General features: G+C 38.8%; 1 protein-coding gene and 3 long non-coding RNA genes across 8 annotated transcripts in view; 2 read left to right on the forward strand and 2 right to left on the reverse strand.

The window, feature by feature from the left end:
• Window positions 1-23,135, reverse strand: part of LOC116652003 (uncharacterized) — a 202,873-nt gene that overhangs the window by 47,941 nt on the left and 131,797 nt on the right. The window lies entirely within an intron of this gene.
• On the forward strand, window positions 1,640-2,129 carry LOC26531501 (uncharacterized). Its single transcript, XR_001450011.3, has 3 exons — window positions 1,640-1,787; window positions 1,859-1,927; window positions 1,988-2,129. It is a non-coding gene; the product is annotated as an uncharacterized lncRNA (long non-coding RNA).
• Window positions 3,468-23,135, forward strand: part of Sp1 (transcription factor Sp8) — a 43,040-nt gene continuing 23,372 nt past the window's right edge. For both annotated transcript variants that reach the window (XM_032439634.2, XM_015171326.3), the window contains exon 1: window positions 3,468-4,563. In XM_032439634.2, coding sequence (XP_032295525.1) covers window positions 4,447-4,563 — 117 coding nt within the window. In that variant the 5' untranslated portion in view covers window positions 3,468-4,446. The remainder of the gene's footprint in view (window positions 4,564-23,135) is intronic.
• LOC116652002 (uncharacterized) lies at window positions 12,581-21,709 on the reverse strand. Of its 2 annotated transcripts, none has more exons than XR_011416269.1 (3): window positions 20,889-21,709; window positions 13,266-20,580; window positions 12,581-12,957 (listed from the first exon to the last, which is right to left on the reverse strand). It is a non-coding gene; the product is annotated as an uncharacterized lncRNA (long non-coding RNA). The 2 variants fall into 2 exon arrangements; XR_011416270.1 differs by lacking the exon at window positions 12,581-12,957 and having other exon boundaries at window positions 12,979-13,555; window positions 13,607-20,580.

A 23,135-nucleotide genomic window follows, 5' to 3' on the forward strand; every position in this document is an offset into this window, starting at 1 on the left:
ACCCAAAAACAGCAACTGCCGACGGCAAAACTGCAGCCAATGCTGCAGGTCGCCCGCAATGTTGAAAGATGTGAGCGGCAGACAATCTCTGGGGCGAGCCAAATTAATTTGCAGGGTTAAGAGGCTTTCATTCTACAGGAATGTGCTATGTGCGTGCTATAGGCTGGCTTTTGATTCAGGCCCTTTACTCAATTGATCGTGTGCTTGTCCAGGCAATGATTCAAATGTAGCATCTGCTATTTGGGGTCCGTCTATGAGCATAAGCATGCTTTTAACTTTTTTTGATATATAATATCTTATCAAAAGTATTTCAGTATTATTCACGTCGATACGTAGAAAAACCTTTACTATGTGTAACAAGTAAGGGGTTCTTGTCGCGAGCTCCCGATTAGGGGATACCCTAAAGTCTCCTCTTCCAACACGAAACGCAGCTCGCTTTACGCGCTCCTTTGCTTTAGCAGTAATAAATATAAATTAACGATAATATGAGCCCAACTCTAGCTATAAAATGTAAGATATTTGATATATATGTATACTATACTAGGAGCTACATGTCAGGTGCGGTGACTCAAGCTCTTATAACTAACTAGCTTTGCCCATAAATCATGATTTCGATATCGAAACGGGACAAGCTATCGATTATCGGAAACAAACTTGTATAGCGCGGGCACTAGGAGAACCTATATTCCAAATTTTAAGTGTCTAGCTCTTATACGTTCTTAGATCCCTGCGTTCATGCATAGGGACGGTTGAACGGACGGACGGACAGACGGGCATGGCTAGATGGACTTGGCTATTGAAGCTGATTAAGAATATAGGTGCTTTATGGGGTGTTACATACATTTACAAAGTACATTATACCCCTTTAATTAAATTAAACTATTATCTGAATAGGAGGCGCCGATTTGCTTGTAAGGCCTAAACATTCTTCCTACAGATAACTCTGAAGTAAATTATACACACTTATCTCGATCTAATCGAATTTGAAAGGCATAAACATGGCACCAAAATGTAATTAATAATTCCCAAAGTAATCACTTTTATGTGGAAATAGGGGGAGGTACCCAAGAAGCAAAGTATATTCTGTATCTGAATCTTCTATACGAGAACTTACATTCCAAGTTTTGATAAAGCTAGTACTCATATCTTATTTTCGATATCATGAAAGTTATACGACTTATCACTAAATAATAATTGGCTCAATATGAATAGCCAGGGTCACTCTGCCTGTAACATACATACATTCTAACAAAACCAGTATACACTTTTTACCAATTTTTAATGATTCAGGGTATAAAAAGAACTGATTGGTTCCGATGCGACTAAATTGATAACACTTCAATACAATGTGTTTACGAAGACGGGGCTTTGGAGTAGAACAAAACATTAGTTTTTTTTTGAATGATCTAAAGCGAACTACGGGTGCCCCGACTGTAGGGGTGGGGGTCAATGTTGTTGCAAATTTATTAGCTCGATCTTTAGGGAAGGTCATGTGTAGTCGACCAGCAAGATTGGCCAATTCTCGTAACACATTTTCTGACCCATTTATACAAGATTATGTATTTGAAGGTTATAGCATAGGAAGAGTCGATTTTACCTTGTGAATGAAGTATACAAAGCTATATAATAAAATAAATATTTATTTCGTGTTCCAAATTTCAAGTTTTAGTTTTTTAGCTTCTAATATTCTTTTTATTCATTTTCACAATCTGGGCTTACTCATTTTGAAAATCCAGGTGCAATAATTTTGAATTGGAATACAATTTGCATAAAAACAAGACTAACCAGTAAGAGTTGTCTAATGAACATTGCGTAACATACACACATACATTCATATTTCATTTACACACATGCACAGCTGTTGTGCTTCTTCTACCCCGAACTGGACGCTATGGGAAATTCATTCTGGATTAAGGGCCTTAGATTGGTATTGTTATGAGTACATATTCCAAAACGAAAGGCTTCTAAAACAATTTTTATATTTCAGGGAAAACGGGGGAGTAAGTCAATAAGTCAATAAAGAAAATCGTGATTCCTGTATTCTATACGAAAGAGACAAAATGATTATAAAAGATCTAGGCTGACAATAAATACTATCAACTTGCATTTAACAGGATGAGTAATTGATGATATTACTTGAGCATAAGCTCCAAATATGAGATTCCTAGATCTTATAGCTTCTAAGTTAGACAGGTAAGTACGTAGGAATGGACGGACAAACAGATAGACAGGCCGAAGCACATGGCTAATAAATATTTATGCAGACATATGTACATTTTACGGACATTCTTATCTGAAACATTGTCACCATACAATTACTCTATTCACCTATTTTCATTAGATACCCTGCAGACAGCATTACATTTTCCTAATTACTTAGGTCTTTTTGTAAATAAGTATATATGTACACATATGTACATTTTTGAATACGTGCATCCTAAACATCCTGCACTCATAGTAGTTGTTTAAATAAAACTTGTATGGATTTTATCCGATCATAACAAAATACCAAATATATTGCGATTTTGATTGTTGGCTGGGGGTAGCTATAAAAAATGGATAGAAACTGTTTGCTCTACAAAAAGCTACATACCTTACACTCATTTTCAGCGGATGAAGGGATAAAACAAATGAATAGAATTCATAGGATAAAAATGCGCAACATTTTTGAGCATGCGCGAGATACGATGTCACCGCAGGCAGCTAATAAGGGCTTTAATTAAAGTTGCGCTCTCTTTATTTTCCTATACAGGGGACTAGAGCAAGGTAACGCCAGACAGACAAGGTGCGCTAGCGCGCTAACGCGCGTGCCAATTGTACAACCGTCTCTCTTGCACAGCGGCCATTGCTATAATTATAGGTTAGGGCAAATGCAGCATAAGCCAATGTTCGGATTGGTCGTTACAACCGCGTCGGCGCACAGCACGCACACAACGGGGCGTCGCCAAACGAAACCCGTTTTGAGCGCGTGCTTGCTTACTTTTATGAATGAACTGCATGAAATAAAACAAGCGGCGCCCTCTACAAGCCGGCTAGCTAATACATCATCATCAGGCATAGCACCAGCACCAGCAACAGCAACAGCAACAGCAACAGCACCAGTACCAGTAATGCTCATCATAGCCCTGGCTCGCATTCGGTGGTGGCTTGGTTTATTGCTGTCTCTTTTGTGCGCTTAAAACGCAAGAGCTACGCCAATGTTAGGTGTAACTGCGTCATGATGAATGGGAATGGCTGCTGCTGTTCTCGTAGCTGCTTTGACTGCGGGAGAGCGTAGCGTCAGCAGCAAGGCTGCGGTTTGGATTGCTTGGTTTGGCTGCAGTCGTTGTCGCTGTCTCAGTTTGCTAGCGCACACAGCTAAAGAAGCAGAATATACAAATACAACAATTGCGAATTGCTCTCTCTCTCTCTTGTTTTGACGCGCCCTCTGCTGTAGCTGAACGACGACAACGCCTTCGCTTGACGTTGACGGAGCAGTCGCCGCCAACGACAAAACGGGAATGGGCCCAAGCTTTTTGTTTGCGCTGGCATCGCGTGAAACAGTTGCAAGCCTTTGAACGATCAGCGACGACGCTAAAAACTTTTGCGCGGATATATTTTGTTTCTCAGTGCAGACGCCTCCTTCTCGCCAACGTCGCCGCCGACGCCTGTGCAAACATCAACAACAATAACAACAACAACAATAACAACAACAATAACAACAACAAAAACAACAACAACAACAACAACAACAGCAAATAACAACTACAAACACATACAGTTTTACAGTGCGTCATAGTAAATGTGAATAACACTTCTGTTTTTTCTGTTGTAAGTTGGCCCACGCGGTTTATTGTTTTAATTCAGTTGAAACTATATTCTAATCGCTTCCATTTTCTTTGATCCGAAAGCTGTGAATCGACAAACAAAAGAAGTTGGCGCTTGCGCCTTAATCAATTTGGCAAATCGAATAGCGAGTTGAAGTTACAGAGCCCGTGACAGTGAAAGTAGCAGCAGTATTTTCAGCATAAAAATCATCAAAATTCATTTATCAGTAATATCCGCATCAGTTGCAACAATAGTAAAATCTGCTTCTCAAGTAACAGTGAAAAGTGCATTTTTAAGCAGTTTGAATCCTTATACAAGATCTTTTTTGTTGCATATTTTTTATTGTTTGCGACTAGCAAGCGTGTTTCTGTGTTTTTAATAAAAGTGTCTTTAGACAGCAGCTACAGCTACAGCTACAGCAACAGCAACAGCAACAGCTACAGCAACAGCCACAGCCTTAACGACACTTTTAACAGGAAGGCTTAGTAGCTACTAAGAAGCAACTTTGTTTATGTGCTTTGTTTGGAATAATCTAGTTTCCAGCCTTCAAAAACAAAAAGAGCAAACACAATTGCTGTACGCCTCAAAATTACAACGCCAACAAAAATAACGGAAGCAACTGCAGCAGCAGAAGCTAAAATGCTAACGGACATGACACCGACCGCCGGTCAATTGTATGGCTCGCAGATTCCAGCTATGGCAGGCATGAATATTACTAACATAGCGACACATTTGCAGAAGCCGCAAGTAAATCCGGTAAGTGCAGAATTCAACCAAAATGAAAGAGACAACTTCCTATTTGAGGGGTATTAGTTTTTATCTAAGCGTACTAACTCCTCCGCGTCCTACTCATTCCGTCACTTCTTAAGGGGCGAACTCAAATGATCATTATCAAAGCAATTTTAGGTTATTGCTCACAAAAAAAAAAAAAATGATACTTTATCAAAATTTGAACCGCTGCAAATTCTATATCCGTGGTGTAATATCATCTACAGAACGATCGAGCGGCAAATAGTAACTCCTTTAATTCGATGAAAATATAAAACCCTTAAAATTTAAACGGTCCCACTCACTTTATTTGTATAAATATCTCGATGACTGATCGATTGACCGAGGTAATGAAAGTCGATTGTGAGAAAATAGCGGAAAACGGCTGTATGCAATTTTTCCTGGATGGTAAATGGATGTCAAAGTTTTTATAGGCGATGTGATTTATTCTTTGTGTGATGTGATTAATTGTTATGCTAATCTGATCGACTTCAAACTTATTTGGAAAATGTGCATATTAACATATTAATTAAGGCGTGGAGTTTAAGAAATTATGGGTAGATTTAAAAGTCCCAAGCACGAAAAATAGTTGGAAAACCGATGTCTTATACTTATTTATCAAATTATAGTAGGCTAAAATAGCAATGCCATACGCTCAGATTGAAAAAATTGCAGATCTTAATAGAATAGGCTTATGTGAAAAATGTGTATTTTCAATTTTCTTCGAAAGCAAATTGTCCGACTCAGAAATATAAATATATTCAATTTCGTACGTATATAATTTGCATACAACAAACACCTTTTCCTAATACCTGGAATTGGGAAAGATATATCAAACAAAGATTTTTGTATAGTATTTCAGAGCATCATGTATTTACTTTAATGTTACCATAGTTCCTTTTGTTTATCATGGAACATTTGTCAAATATTTAAGTATCGCGACCGCTTAGATACATGTCATATGAAACAATGTGTACACTTTTGTATTGGTGTATTAATATTCACATTGTCAGGCCAGTTTGTGACAAATCAACCACTTACACGGCAGTAGGCTTAACAATAACAAACCAACATATTTCAACCATCCCGTATCGACATCGGCAACAAAGCTAATGCATTGAAACAAACAACGTTAAGCGCCATGCCAAATCACGGCTGAATTTAGAGTTCCAGGTACAAGAACAATCCCAGTGCCAGGCACAAACCCATGCACAGGAAAATTCAGTCACCCATGATTGGCATGGGTTTCTTTGTTGTCTGCGATCAACGTGACTCCACGATTAAACGGAAAATATCTAATGCTGCTGCTGAATCTGAGTAAAAGTCAATTCCTGAATTGATTAGATGCGGCTTGTTCAACGCGTCGCGGTCTGTGTGCAAACGCATTTCACGCTACGGCTTAGCAGATATTCACTTCACAGATACAAAAACAGGTAGAAGATATATACCAATTGTGTGATCTCTCAGGTATCGGTTGCTTCCGAATTCAAATATTCCGACTCAATTGCGATACTTTAGGTGTAAATCTGACAATGATATCATTTGCATCTCCTCCCATTGATGGCTACGTAGCTTTATTGTTTGCAGATCTTTGGATCAGAAATGCAATGGAAAATGCCACTTAGGTTTTAGAATCTAATATATAATAATAATAATTCAGCTCTAACATTATGTTTTGTATACCTTCATCGTACTGCTCTCTACACAGAATTCTAAACTTGGGAAAAAACTCATAGAAAAAAACATGTGCAATAACTAATAACTGATACACATATAAAATCTAAATAATTAAATTTTTAATATTAATTCATGTGTAAGTTATTTTATTTGTTAATATCCTACATTTTTTGAAAATGTTAGAGTTTATAAGAGCTAAAATCTCAATTTAACTTTGTTTATTTTTCGCGTTTTGCGGTACAGGCACGCTTTTGATGCCATTTTTATGTCCTGATATTAAAAGTTACTTAAAATACCTTTTACTCTAATATTATATTAGATCGACGCGTTCATACAGACAGTCCGTTGATATTAACCGACAATGTGTATATTTCCAAGAATCGGAAACATTATCTTTCGTCTGTTTCAAGCATTTGCGCAATGTTCATCCACTTTTTTTAAATTATATTTATGGGTGCGGGCGGGCACGCACGTAGACACATGAACACTTTTACACTTTGTATATATATTTATATATTTGCATTTTTTGTGAAACCAAGATTTTTGGGACAATCAGAAGTTGGCTTAGGTGATATTTCGCCCGAGCCTGTTTGATTCCTTTTGTTTTATCGTGAACACACGTCAAAGGAGGATATTTTCAAAAAGGATGCATTGTCACATAGGGGGACTCTGGGGCATCTCCTATGTCGTGGTTAGAGGAGGTCCTTGAACGATCTTCTCTTGAGCCTTCTGACTAAACAACTTCTAGCGAGGTCTCTTGCTACTCCTTTGAGGTCTCTGTGCATGGTAGAATTTCTAACGTGACAGTCAGGACCAGTCATTCGGTGCAAGCCCAAGTTTTGGAGTTCCTGAGTCCGTCTTCGATTTGTTCGAGATGAAATTCCCCAAACCTGGATACCGTATCTCCAAGTTGGCGCCACTAAGACGTTGTAAACTGCCCGTTTGCAGCGAAGTGGCAATGGGCTCTTCGGGTTTAGTAGCCAGTTTGCCTTGGCCATCTTATAACGGCACTGCTTAAGAAGGCGGTCGATGTGCGCCCGAAAGCTAAGCCTAAGAGGCTCCAGTACAATTCCAAGATACTTGGCGCTTCTGCCAAGGTGAAGGGGATGCCATCTATCCAGACTGCTGGAGCCTTGCCACGCCTCAGTGTATAGTTGACGACCTGGCACTTCGAGGCATTTAGCTTGATGTTCCACCTGCGTGCTCTCAAGCTCTCCTTGGCCCTCTCAGTGGCTTTGTACTCGCAGTGGTTTTGTGCTTCAAATTTTGGGTGTGACCTTTTCACGTATTTCCCGCCCTTAAGCCATTTAAATCTGTCCGTACTATCTCGAGCTACACGTCTTATGTTATATTTTGCAAGGATATTTAAAAAAAGGTTTGAAATCCATCCAATAAAGAACCATGTTAGCCTTGTGTTAATCGGACGGTACACAAAATAATTTCATGCAACCGTTTGTCGTGAATTTTCCAAACCGACAGAAAACTCTTACGCGCATCGCATTGATCACCAATATGTCATCAGTGAGGACGATCAGTTTTAAATAGAGTCTGCTGTCTGCCGTTGTTATTCAAATTAATGAAATTTTAGCTTGCATGGCGTGGCCAATTGCATAACACTTTTAATAGACTTGGCAACGTCAATAATGCCCTCAAAGCATCCGGCCAAATAGGCATAAAAATGTTGAGAACTTGGCTTCATTCCCGTGCCACTACTACTTATGACGCAACAAACAAGTACCTTCTAAAAGGCATGCCTTGATAATGCCACAAGCATAAAGTGTAAACGCCACGAGACTACGTGCGTCATACAATGTAAAACCGCAGAACAAAATGTTCTTTGCGGGCCTAGAACTGGAGCCAAAGTCATAGTTAGTTTTTTTGTATCGAGCTGGGCCCGATAAGTATTTTGATGGAGCGGGTAGGCGCTTATTAAAATTAATACCACATCAATCATTTTACAAACGTGCTGTCGGCCAAGTTCAAAGCCGCCTCTGTATACTGAGCGGCTAGACTCAAGTTTCTACTTCGGCTTCGCTATCCGTAGAGAACGCTTTAATCTTAGGCTCTGTTTAAGAAAGTTACACATGCGCATTGATTTTAATTAAAGGCGTTTAAAGACGCGACGCGAAAACAAAAAAAAAAAAAGAAAAAAAATAAGAAATGTTTTCAAAATGATAAATTACCAAGACAAACTGAAATTAACATTTATGCTTGAAACAAAGCACAACATATGTTTCAAGCTGCCAGATAGTCGAACATTCAGACCGTCAGACAGCAAAGGCAGCGGTAAAACGGTACGCGTCCGAGTTTCGGCTGTTAAATTATTGAAAATCATGCAATGCTGTTGCTGTTTTTCCCATGAACATCTCTTCGACTTGACTTGAAACATTCTCTGGGCCTGCGCATGGGCCTGGGCCTGGGCATGGGCCTGTTTATTCAGCACTGTCTGTCGGCATAATCAGCATAACAAAAGAAATTAAGCAATAATATATTAATGAAAATACAAATGCACATTGAGGTCTGTGCGGTAAGCTGAGAGCCAGCTGGAGTAAGATCGCCGCGTCATTGACTAATTTGTTGTGTTTTCAACACGGTTAGGCGCCAGGGCGTCGCTCATTGGAGGGCATCGGTAGCCCTGACTGCCCTTAACAGCAGGCGCCGTCACCAGATACCCAGTAGTTTTCATCGAACGGTCTATCCCCTACACAGCAAGAAATTATAGGAACACATGTCCTAATACCCTTTCGTTGAAACACACATCCCGATCCCGTATTAATTCTTGATCAGCACGGTGAGCGCATTCAATATAATCTGATCCGTCTATTTCTATATCTGCCCGTTGCTATTTAAATTAGTGAATACTGATAAATATCCACATATATATCCAACAGCATAGGCAGAGTTTTTGTATACAAATATATCGTTTCTTAGTATTACGAGCCGGCTATATTTAATGTTTTTGCCTAAATTCCTTTTGTAATTCTTTAATTCCCAAAAATGTTGCTTCACTTATTAATTGTTAATAAGAAATTATCAACATTGTTGATTTTTTTTTTTTTTTTTTTTGTTTGTAAGAATTTGTATGTTTGAGTTGCTCTTATGATATCAAGAAAATTAACATTGCCTTTAAAAAAAAAGTATTATTAAGTATTATTTATTTTTTTTTATAAATGAAAATCATGCGCGTTCATAATTAAACAGGATTTAAATGCCACGCTGTGTACATTTGAGAATTTATAAAATACATAAGTTAGTTGAAGAATTCTTATACAAGTGATTTGCAATCCAAATTTCTTTCAGTATATGTCCGCAATACTCTTGACTGACCTATGCTGAGTGCAGTTCTTTTAGTTAATTTGCTACTCACTCTACTCGACATATTTACTTAATATGATTTGGCTTAACGAATGCGCCTCGCTTTGTGCGACTGCCTGTCCATTTTCACCTTTGACAATGGGCTGCGGCAACGCAATTTACTTGCGTCATCTAGAAATTTAGGTGGCATGATGCTGCTAAAAAGCCAAATGCAGGACCAGCGACGGCGAGCAAGACAGGTATTGAAAGAAATAAAATAAAGTGGAAGCGAGTGCGCTTACAAGGTCGCGGTTAGCCTCTTCAAAGAAGCCGCTTACGAGCATTTTCAATTGGTTTTCCATAGCTGCCTTTGTATGCCGCGGCTGACTTGCAGCCTGTCACCACCAATTGCAACTTCGTAACGTCACATAGACCAGCAATTTGATGCAGACAGGCAGTTGGTAATCGCAGTGTATACGCAACGCGTAATACGCGCATGGTATTAATCGGATTGGTTAAAATTTATGGGACAGTTGTGCAAAGTATTTAAGCGGAAAGCATCCTAGACAAACATTTTACAGGACGCCAAATTGTTAAAATATTGCACAAAATAATTATCAGATCTGATCAAGTCTGCCCCCCTTTTTACAATAGAAGATGGCTGTTGTACACATACATATACATATATCTTTTGCATTTAAAGCAGAATTTTTATTGTATATATCTACTATGCATATATATTCAGCTCTATATATAAAACTGTTTGTCCGGACTGACTGAATGGATATTCATTGTAGTTACCTTATGTGATGAAGGTGCACTTTAAGACGGGGAAAATTCGGAAAATTCGACCCGCATGTTTAGAAAAATCGCGAAAACCCTATGTAAGAAACTTTTTTGTTAACCATCCGATCGGACTCAAACTCATTTTTAAAGATCTTTGTTCAGATTCATGTGAGGGGTGTTGCGTTTCGCGATCAAATTTATTTCCAAGGATATATATAAAAAATCATTTGAGACTTGTTAAGGCGAAGGTTAAGGTTTTTTTTTTTGATTTGCTTCAAACTTATTTTCAAAGTTTCAGCGACTTAGTAGCATATTATTTACTTGTTCGATAACGTTCCCCATTGTACAGAGTAAAGATAAGTATCGAGCATGGGAACTAAGCTCGCTAGGGACATCACATTTGGAATGTAGTTTCTTGTGTAGTATACAAATATCCAGAATATTTTCCTTTCGAATTTATGCCTTATATGACAAAAATTGCAGACACTAGAATCGCAACGAATCGGTTACTGCAATTTTAATTACGAGTAGCCGAGTCAACAACGACGTCGTTTTAAAATGCGAGACTAGCTAATACTTTGTACATTCTAGATGGGTCACCAGTGGAGTTTAGCTGGAACCTGTCAACACAATTGTGAACCTGTGATCGCGCAGCTACATTTCCGTTGCACCTTAGTATAACCTTTGTCTATTACATATTTAATACATATTAGGTCTGACATTGAAAAGTTAACGTGCAGGTGACAATCGCTGACAAGTGATAAAAGGTCACCGCCCACGCGCTAAGCCCCCTCGCATGCATAAGGAAACGTTTGTACACTTATTGTGTCAGCGTTTGCTTAAAAACTTCACATAAACTGAACTAAGTATGAATGTGCAATTGAATTGCTTATTAGCATAGCATGTGGTCAACGTAATCGATGAGATGTTGTCGTAAGCATATTAAAGCTTAACACAACAGTTTACAATGCAGCTGGATACTACTACCACTAAACATTTATTATAACTATAACTATAAACTGTGCACAATCCACAATTGAAAGTATTAAGCATTGTGTCAAGTAGAAGGCAGGGTAGCCCCAACAATGTATTTATTAAACAGGCTTCAAGCAAGAACTCAAAAATTCAGTATTGTTATGCCTATTCCAATCTGAAATATTCCAAAAATCTGTATGTCTACAGCAAAAATCTATAGGCACGATTGCCAAGGCGCTAGAATTAATAGGCTAATATAATTGATTATCTGGATTACAGTCAATACGATTATAGACTGTTCTTACACTGTAAACAAAATACATCATTGTCGCACTAATTTGATCAACATCAATAGTCTAGTTGACCTAGCTATGTACGTCTGTCTGTCAGAGATCTCAGAGCCTACAGGAACAAGAGTATTTCCCATAACTTAAGTTTTTTATATGGGTGTAAGGTATGACGAAGAGGTTATTAACGTTTTTTTTTTAATAATATTAAATAATACTTGTGTGTTGTTGGCAAAAGCTTGAGCTTGAGATAGTGTGAAGCGCGATCCGGCATTCGCGACTAGAACACTTTTGAAATCAGCAATTTGCACAATAATAACACAAAACTTTAAAATTAATAAGATAAATTATTTATTTAACTGGACCATGCACATACTTTTAAGTTTTCTAATCAATTTTTTGAACGCAGGTCCTCCTTTTGCCCGCGCAGCTCGAGCTTGTTTTAATCATCGTGTAATGGTGGGGGGGTTCGGGTTCAGTTTTTGCCTTTCGTTTGGCCATCTACCAAAAATAAAAACAAACGGCCGTGGCTGTTGCCTAACCGGGTGCATAGGGATTGGAGGTTCGCACTTCTTGCTAATACTCGGACAATAGCTCGTCGGACTGGTCGGGGTTTTTTTCCTTTCCCTTTTGCACTTACCATAAACACATAGTTTAAGTGCGATCAAAAAAAATAAAAAAAAACTTATTGATTTAAGTAAATCCATTGAAACAAAAAAAAAACCGGATTCTAGTATGGGTACCATTAATGTGTTCCGACCGAACACCCAAATTCAAACTATTCAATTTCGCGTAAGTGAGAGAACTAAGGTGTTGATCGTCTCTCTTTCTCTTTACCCTCCCTACCTTGACAAGCAAAAAAAAAATGGAATGTGGATGCTTGTCCCTATTTCAGGTTCTTAAACCATCACTATAAATTGCAAGCGGCTAACATGGGTACTTGACAGATAAAACAATTAATTATGGAATTAGGATATCATATCATATAAGCTAATATAATTCGTTTATTCACGCATTGTTCAATTTTGTTGCCAATTAATAGCAAGGTGAGTATAACTCTATTTACAAGAAAAAAAATATACAGTTTCCAAACAAAATTTGAATCCAAAGTTAATATGATGAATGTGCAATAACTAGTTTAAATCCCATAAAGAAATTAAGGGGAAGGAGAAATTCACCAACATTATCTTGAGACTTGACGGATAGTAATTAATTTACCGTCTTGCTAAATTAACTGCATTTAAATGTTCATGTGTGTATATAACTACATATATCTATAGGCATTGGTTTAAACTCTTACTCACGCGATATCCTTCGAAGCAGACGTTGGGCCCAATGTATACGACGATTATGATCGCTGTTGCTAAATATTACAAAAGAAATTTATAAGTATATAAACACATGTATATATATATATATATATATATATATATATATGAGCAACGGTCAAGGTCGGTGGTGTAGGAATTTCCTCTCGCTTTAACTTATTTAGGCATATTCATTGCACATTTTGTTTTAAAGAAATTAGTAAAAGAAAAAAAAAATTAAAGGAAATAAAAATTAAAACTAAGGATCTATTAGCCGTCCATCTTGGCAACGTTAAACAATTAATGGAATTATATGGCAATGCTGCTAAGCAAGCGAAAGGGGTACACCAAAAGTAATACAGACTCGGCTCCTTTGTTACTCTCTGCAGGTTACACTATATGCTTAGTGCATGCGGTCCCGATGGTGCTGCATAAATAGTAAGCGTTTCACCCGCTTGACGCCGTTTTCCGAGGCTATGCCAGATGTTGTTCTTCGCAAGACAGCGGCTGATAAGTAAAATAGCAACAAAATTGGTTCTGCTGGGTTGCTAAGTGCGACACGTGCTCTTGGTGTTGCCCTTGTCTGGTCCGATCTCCCCCTCTGGTAGTGCCGACTAGTACGTCTAAATCTAGTCAACTGAGCAGGCACGGAAACTGTGGAAGCCTTAATTAGTTCCAAGTCTCAACACTAGCACATATAAATACCTTTTCTTTAAGGGTCACCCCGAATCACAATTAGGTTAGTGGGTCGAGTTGTTATGAAGGTTTTTGGTTTCTATTAGCGTACCAAAAGAACACTTCCAAACTGTACCACAATTGCAGCCTTGGTCGTTGATGTCTTTGCAAAAATTATTTGCAAAGAAAGAAAAAATGTTATGAACTTAACTCGCACGCGCTTCAAATATATCTGACATGCTGAGCTGTACTTTTAACCTTTACTACTTCCCAACGACAAAAAAAATAAGGAAGCTTTCAAAAGCTCTACATCACGCGATTATATTTTAAAACGGTACTATGGCCTGATCTTATCACCTTTTTCCTCTCTATTCGCCCTATTCGGTTGCGCATGCCCTCAGCTGTGCAATAAACGAAGAATTGGCTTCCAGCGCGGTCGGTAAAGCAGTAACTAAACTAGAGCAGCTGATCAACAAGCAGATTCGTTTGGGGAGTGCAAAGCAGCCACTACACCACAGTTTATGCAGCGCTACTTGCTAGCGGGACATAAACTGAAATAACTATAATAACTGTTGAGTTAGAACTTGTTACTAGTTTGTATATCTTTGAGATGAAAAGTACCGATGCATTTACCTGTTTCATTAGCTAGTTGATAGTAGGCTGGGCTGACTTTTTGTACAACAATCGCCGGAATGAAAACTGGTGCAAGCTTAGAACTAAACTTCTTTTGCGCGTTACTCTGACAAAAATTGCGGGCGAAGACTTTCGTACCGGCAGTAAGACTTATGTTTCGGCTGCGCAAATTATATATCTTAGCATTTCTATTATGTGACTGAGCTACATTGTCTTTAGCTATCTGACGGATTACTTGTAAGGCTGTGGGCCTCTCAATAGCAGTGTCTTCGGACAAGAGGTTAAGTCGCTTTAGCAAGTCATAGTCTTTACCGTTTAACATCATATTCTGTCCAAACGCTAAAAAATATGGAGAGTACCCTGTACTTTGGTGAACGCTGGCTCTCAAGGCAGCACAAATGGCGTACAGCTTTTTATCCCAATTTGAATGATCTTTTCCGATATAGGCTCTAATAGCCGCTAATACTGATCTATTTACTCGCTCACTCGCATTACTTTGTGGCGAGTATATTGCCGTTCGAATGTGGATGATTCCATACCGGGTAAGAAAAGCTTTAAAGACACTAGAAATGAACTGAGAGCCATTGTCGGTCAGAATAGTTTCTGGCACGCCGAAAGTGCAAAACAGTGTGTTTTCTAGATAGTCGATAATTTTGTTGGTAGTAAACGCGCGAAGAGGCCACATAAAATGAAATTTAGTATTGTGGTCTACAACCATCAGGAGACCTATATTGCCGTTCTTGGACCGAGGATATGGCCCTAGAAGATCCATGTAGAGCTTCTGAAATGGCCGTTCTGACGTCATAGGCTTGCCCATTGGAGGTCTCAACACTACATTGGGGCTTTTCGTTTGCCGACAAACTTTACAATTGACTATATATTCATGAATTTGGGCCGACATTTTTGGCCAAAACAAGTATCTCTTGAGTTTCTCTATTGTTTTTCCGATGCCACTGTGTGCAGCGTTAGGGGGATTGTGGGCTCTCTCTATCACTTGTAGGGTGAGAGACGAAGGTATCCAGAGTTTCCAGGATTGTTTCTCCTGAATGCTATATCCCGTCGCTGGCTCAGTACGTTTATATATAAAACCGTCGATTATCTGTAAATCCGGTAATCTGGATTGGTTAGAAGAAATACTGTCTATCAGATCCAGATAGTTTGGCGATTTGAATTCGGGTGAAGACAGGTCAACTATGGGACCTTGCTCCTCGAATTCCGCAAGCTCTGTCTCATTTTGACGCGATAGCGCATCAGCGACAACATTTTGTGTACCGCTACGATGCGAGACTTTAAACTTGAAGCCCTGTAATTTGATCACCCATCTACCTTGACGTCCTCTGAGATCCTTCTGTCTCATGAGCCATTGTAAGGAAGCATGATCAGTTATTACTTCGAAGTCCTGTCCTTCTATATACGCTCTAAATTTAAAAATACCTCTTATTACGGCTAAGCATTCCAGATCGGTCACACTATAATTCCGTTGGGCCTTTGACAGTTTCTCTGACATGTATGCTATTGGAGCCTCCTCTTCCTGTTCATTTAGTTGAGCTAGAACGCATCCTAAACCAGTTGTGCTAGCATCGCAAACTAATCTAAAAGGTTTTGAGAAGTCGGGTGTAGCCAATACAGGTGCAGAAGTTAAAAGTGTTTTTAAGGTGTTGAAAGCGGAATCAGCATCAGTGTTCCATTTCAATACTTTCGATTTCTTTAGCAACTCTGTAAGCGGAAAGCTAACTGTTGCATAATGATTAACGAAACGTCTGTACCATCCAGCGAGTCCAAGAAAACGTCTCAGTTGTTTTACACTTTTTGGTACAGGGAATTCGTTAATAGCTTGTATTTTGCTAGGGTCCGTCTTTAGTTGACCATACCCAATTATAAAGCCCAAATATTTAATTTCCCGCATACAAAATTTTGATTTTGCGATGTTGATTGTCAAGTTCGCTTTACGCAAGTGCAGCGCTACTTCCTGCAAAAGCAACATATGCGAATCGAAGTCCTCTGATAGCAGAAGTAAATCATCTAAGTAGACAAATACGCGGGTCCGCAAATGGGCTGGTATCACGCGTTCCATTAGTCTACAAAGCGTTTGAGGAGCGTTACACAATCCAAACGGCATTACTTTGTATTGAAATAATGGACGATTAGGGACTGTAAAAGCGGTATACTGACGTGATTTTTCTTCTAGGGGTATCTGCCAGAATGCGTGCTTCATATCGAGGCCCGTTATATATTTAGCCGGCGGCAGACGACTAAGAATTCCGTCGATATGGGGTAGAGGGTACGCATCTTTACGAGTGTACTTATTTATGACTCGAGAATCTAGACACAGCCTGTTTTTATCCTTTCTTTGCACAAGGACGCAGTTGCTGCTCCAGGGGCTATGCGATACCTCTATTATATCTAAAGCTAGCATTTTCTCGATCTCGTCAAACATTAGCTTTTCAACGGCTGGCGAAATAGGCCAATGTCTTTGTTTGACGGGGGTCACATTATCTATTTCAATGCGATGTTCGATTAACTCAGTGCGTCCTAATCCTTCCTTTTCATAAGAATAGAAATTAGAAATGATCGAATTTAATCGTGACTTTTCTTCAGCGGTTAGCTGATGCATTTTCGCTGTTTCCTGGATATCCTGTTCGTTACTGTTGTCTAATTCATTTACGGACTCATCAGGACGAATTAAATTCGTTAACAGTCCAAAGTCCTGCCAAAAATTTATGCCTAAGTAAACATCTTGTTTCAAATCGGGTATAACATAAAAATCAACATTATGCACTTGTTTTCGAAATTCAACTTTAAGTGTCAGTTTGCCTACCACTGGGCAAATAGCGTTGTTAGCTGTTCGGATTGATCCAGAGCATTTGCGCGCTTTGGGATGTGACAACAGTGACTTAGCTGCAACATTACCGAGGCAACTAATCGTCGCTCCGGAATCTAATAATGCTACATATTTTTCTCCCTCTAGGCTTAACTCAGTGTACAAGCGGTTATCTGAGCTCATAAACACTGATTGAACGAGCTTCTTACGAAGACTTTTAATATTTTTCCAGAATTTCCTAAGTCGAACAGTAGAGCGTTTTGGCCGACTGAGAAATTCGATGGGTTCTATGCTGCTAAAAATTCGTCTTCGTGTGTCAAGATAGTGTTTTACTCTAATATGGTACGGTACGTACTTATTTTCAATATCAGTTTGAGTTGCAGTCTCGGCGACTGAACATGTATTTGCCATATAAGTTGTAAATATAGTATTTGGAGTTGATTGCTCCAAACTACCATATGACTGTATTTCTGGCAAGGACTTTATTCTTTTGTGGGATGCGTCAAACTGGTGTTGGTCTGCGCATCCCGCTTCCGGTTTCCCAAAAGATTGCATTTGCTACAATTGGGTTTAAAAGTATTTTTAGCACCGCAACCGTAGCAGAATATACGCCTTTCTCCCATGCAGTCATCGAATCGGTGTCCCACTTTATCGCAATTCCAGCACACTATTTTCTTGTTCTGTATTTCTGAAATATTATCTTCTATATCATTATTTTCCAGTAACTCAGAGACATTACCTCTACCGTATTTGGTTCGATTGGGAAACGAGCCAGTTTCTCTACAGAAACTTTCATGTTTCTTAACTTCCTCTCTTAATTCTGCTCGAGTTCTAATCTTCAAATGCAATAGTTCGTACCTGAGCGCTGTTCTCGCATTGCGTTTTAATAGGTCAACAAGCTTGTCTTCGCTTATTTCGTTAGATAATTGGCTAACCAGGCCTTCAATCGCTGATTGAAAATCATCAAATGTCTCCTGATCTTTCTGGCGTCTTTTCCTAATTAGTTCCCACAAGTCAAAGTCGTCTTTAACGTCCTCGAATCTAAGTCGGAAATCCGTACAGAAAGCCAACCAGGTATACTGTGGGTTTTTCTTGTGGAAGCTCCAAAACCAATCATTGGCTTTCCCGAAAAAAAGTAAATGAAGATTGTCACAAAGCAGCCTATAGTCGCCGTTCAAATTTTGAGCCGTTAATGAACGAATTCGATACAAGAATTCATCTATCTGCATAGAGTCTTTCGAACCGTCAAATTTAAGTCGCCAGGTTTGCATAATGCTAGCTGCTTTTTCTGAACTCAAACTTGAGTTTGATCGATTGCTACCTCTGGGGCTGTATGGTCCGCAGTCAAGGGGTATGTCAGAGTTCTGGGCACTATTAGGGAGAGTATCAGCACCTAATCCCCTTGGAGACTGAACTAATCTAGAGCGTGTTGATTCAGCTTGCTCACTTCGTACATTTAATGTTGCTAACTTCTCTTGCAGTGATTGTTCAACAGAAGCTTTAATAACGTTTTTGAGTTCTGCTATTAAAGTCCTTTGCTGAGATTGTAGAGCTTCGTTGATATAGGTAATTGTCTCTACATTTGGACCATTGTCCACTGACTTATTTCCGTTGCTGCCTAAAGACATGCAACTACCTAAATATTCTCTATGATTTCGATTCATAGACCTAGTTTGCATACTTCGCTTGGGCGTGGCTCCTCGCCCTTTTCCGAATCGCTGACCTCTCCTGATACCTGTAGTAGTCGAACCATCTTGGCAAGGTAGAGTATTTCGCGATAGAGTTTCGTCTGTTTCAGCATTACCAGCTGAGTGTAACTCCGCTGCCAGTGTATTGTTCATAAATATTAGTTGCCCTGGGTTGCAATCTGCCTCACATACTGGACATTTTGGGGTTGTCTTTAGTGTATTGCTTATGCAAACGTCGTGAAAACGGTGTTGACAAGGAGTAGTCGCAGATAGCTGTTCTGCTTGCAATTGCTCATGGCAAATGCCACAAAATGGATCTTGCGCGTTAATCGCTGCAACTATGCTCTCTGTGCTTCGTCTCACTGCCATAATGAATGCAAACTTTTGCTTGTTTCCAAACAACAAAAGGAAAACTAAATAGGACTTGTATTATTAAGTCTTGGTTATTTATTCTATCTGTCTTTTTCCCACACGTTATTGCTTACAATCCTTAAGCAAACCTGAGTAGTTGAATTTGTGCTATTTATTTTACTGGAGTCTATTTCTGATTTGGATTTTTACTGCTCATGGACTACTAGACAACATCCGAAATATTTCCAGTTTGTTGTAATTCCAAATAGTCCTTGAAACAATTAACCCAAATTTGATTATTATTCCCTCTTTTCCGATCTTACCCGCTGCTTAAAGTACTAGTAATTAATTGTGGTCGACTAATCCAGCAATGCCTGAATTACAATCGCAAATTCCTACAACTAACTACTGTCTGAACACAACGTATTTTCCCGAGAAAGGGGCCTAACAGGGTAATTAAAAAAAATAATAGGTAGTAATTGATATGGTATAACTTCGAGTTTCGATTGGGGATTGTTGTGCACTAGGTGTTAGTCGTGCTTACGCAAGAAGTAAAAGTTTTACGTTCTTGCTAGGGTCCCACGTGTTGGGCGCCATATATGTAATGGTGGGGGGGTTCGGGTTCAGTTTTTGCCTTTCGTTTGGCCATCTACCAAAAATAAAAACAAACGGCCGTGGCTGTTGCCTAACCGGGTGCATAGGGATTGGAGGTTCGCACTTCTTGCTAATACTCGGACAATAGCTCGTCGGACTGGTCGGGGTTTTTTTCCTTTCCCTTTTGCACTTACCATAAACACATAGTTTAAGTGCGATCAAAAAAAATAAAAAAAAACTTATTGATTTAAGTAAATCCATTGAAACAAAAAAAAAACCGGATTCTAGTATGGGTACCATTAATGTGTTCCGACCGAACACCCAAATTCAAACTATTCAATTTCGCGTAAGTGAGAGAACTAAGGTGTTGATCGTCTCTCTTTCTCTTTACCCTCCCTACCTTGACAAGCAAAAAAAAAATGGAATGTGGATGCTTGTCCCTATTTCAGGTTCTTAAACCATCACTATAAATTGCAAGCGGCTAACATGGGTACTTGACAGATAAAACAATTAATTATGGAATTAGGATATCATATCATATAAGCTAATATAATTCGTTTATTCACGCATTGTTCAATTTTGTTGCCAATTAATAGCAAGGTGAGTATAACTCTATTTACAAGAAAAAAAATATACAGTTTCCAAACAAAATTTGAATCCAAAGTTAATATGATGAATGTGCAATAACTAGTTTAAATCCCATAAAGAAATTAAGGGGAAGGAGAAATTCACCAACATTATCTTGAGACTTGACGGATAGTAATTAATTTACCGTCTTGCTAAATTAACTGCATTTAAATGTTCATGTGTGTATATAACTACATATATCTATAGGCATTGGTTTAAACTCTTACTCACGCGATATCCTTCGAAGCAGACGTTGGGCCCAATGTATACGACGATTATGATCGCTGTTGCTAAATATTACAAAAGAAATTTATAAGTATATAAACACATGTATATATATATATATATATATATATATATATATGAGCAACGGTCAAGGTCGGTGGTGTAGGAATTTCCTCTCGCTTTAACTTATTTAGGCATATTCATTGCACATTTTGTTTTAAAGAAATTAGTAAAAGAAAAAAAAAATTAAAGGAAATAAAAATTAAAACTAAGGATCTATTAGCCGTCCATCTTGGCAACGTTAAACAATTAATGGAATTATATGGCAATGCTGCTAAGCAAGCGAAAGGGGTACACCAAAAGTAATACAGACTCGGCTCCTTTGTTACTCTCTGCAGGTTACACTATATGCTTAGTGCATGCGGTCCCGATGGTGCTGCATAAATAGTAAGCGTTTCACCCGCTTGACGCCGTTTTCCGAGGCTATGCCAGATGTTGTTCTTCGCAAGACAGCGGCTGATAAGTAAAATAGCAACAAAATTGGTTCTGCTGGGTTGCTAAGTGCGACACGTGCTCTTGGTGTTGCCCTTGTCTGGTCCGATCTCCCCCTCTGGTAGTGCCGACTAGTACGTCTAAATCTAGTCAACTGAGCAGGCACGGAAACTGTGGAAGCCTTAATTAGTTCCAAGTCTCAACACTAGCACATATAAATACCTTTTCTTTAAGGGTCACCCCGAATCACAATTAGGTTAGTGGGTCGAGTTGTTATGAAGGTTTTTGGTTTCTATTAGCGTACCAAAAGAACACTTCCAAACTGTACCACAATTGCAGCCTTGGTCGTTGATGTCTTTGCAAAAAATTATTTGCAAAGAAAGAAAAAATGTTATGAACTTAACTCGCACGCGCTTCAAATATATCTGACATGCTGAGCTGTACTTTTAACCTTTACTACTTCCCAACGACAAAAAAAATAAGGAAGCTTTCAAAAGCTCTACATCACGCGATTATATTTTAAAACGGTACTATGGCCTGATCTTATCACCTTTTTCCTCTCTATTCGCCCTATTCGGTTGCGCATGCCCTCAGCTGTGCAATAAACGAAGAATTGGCTTCCAGCGCGGTCGGTAAAGCAGTAACTAAACTAGAGCAGCTGATCAACAAGCAGATTCGTTTGGGGAGTGCAAAGCAGCCACTACAATCGGCAGCTTTCTCCGTTTCAGCGCAATCGATAAAAATAGGTATCGAAATCCAGTTTTGAGCATATCTTGGAGCTTTCAAGAGCTAGAGACCTTGCGCACCGAAGTTAATTACGAAAACTACGTGTGCGTATGTGTATGAGTATTTTCTGTATGTATGTATGCTTGAAGAGGCATCTCGCAGAGGAGTTCAGGGTCTGTCCTAGTGTGGCACTCCTGACTAATGTGGTTTTACTTGTTTGTATTTAATATTTGGCATGCTTTTGTGTCTTCGGCTGGCACTTATTTAGCCAAAGTTACAATTTTACCAAATTGAAATTCCGATTATATGAAATTTCGCCTGAGAAAAGTTTAATCTGAAATTATTGAAGTCGATCTTCATGGAGAACAATCCAGTTTCACACAACTGCTTTTCACCGATTTCCCACAGATTTAACACCCAGTTTGAGCGTGCATTAACATCAAATAAGGTAACTAGTAGCTTTGGCCTGTGCATAGATCACCAATCATCTAGTTAATCAGAACGAACAGCGTTATATATATATAAACGCTCTCTATGAACTCAATTACATTTTTATCGGTCGTTCATGCACTTTACGAAACTTATAGGCTAACATAGGTATAATTTCTGTTTGTTGTGTCGATGTAATGTAATGAAGTATAAGTAAAACTAGTAAGAGGCTCGAGTCGGGACTTCCCGAGTAGGAGGCGGAGCCGTGGATGTGGCGAAAGCTATAAAATGAAAGATGCTTGTTCTGTATATACTATTTTAGAAGATACATGTGCAATTAAATGATTCTAGCTCTTAAAACTTAAGAGATTTGCTCAGAAACCGGATTGGGATTTGTATCGATTGCTTAACAACGGAGAAAGTTATCGAATATATGAATCAAATTCGCACTCCGTTTTTACAAAGACAGACAAACGGACAGAGGACGGACAGACAAACAGACAGACGGATCGATTTGGCTATTGATGCTGATCAACACTAATATATATACTTTTCGGGGTTGGAGTTCCTTTTTTTGCCTGTTACATAGATTTGCACAAAAACATTATACCCTTTTTCACTTATTTTCAATGCTCTCAGGGTCAATAAAGGTTACATTTGCCAAAAGATTCCACAAGGTACCGGTATTTGTGTACATACCAAATTTGCACACATTTGCTGCAAACACTTAATATAAGTACTTTTATTTTATGGGATCGTGACGAAATTATCAAAACTTTCTCAGTGCTTACTCCAAACAGCATATATCGGGAAAGCTCAAAGTAAGGCCTGAATTTAATTGTGCTGGCAATTTTCATGACGGCCCAACGTATAACCCTTGCGATAATTGTATAAGCCAAATATATCCGCAACAACAGTAACATAAACAATTTATTAAAAATTCGTTTGGCGCGAAGTCAAAACGTTTGTCAGC

Source organism: Drosophila virilis, chromosome X, assembly GCF_030788295.1.
Source record: "Drosophila virilis strain 15010-1051.87 chromosome X, Dvir_AGI_RSII-ME, whole genome shotgun sequence".
Taxonomy (NCBI): Eukaryota; Metazoa; Arthropoda; class Insecta; order Diptera; family Drosophilidae; genus Drosophila; species Drosophila virilis.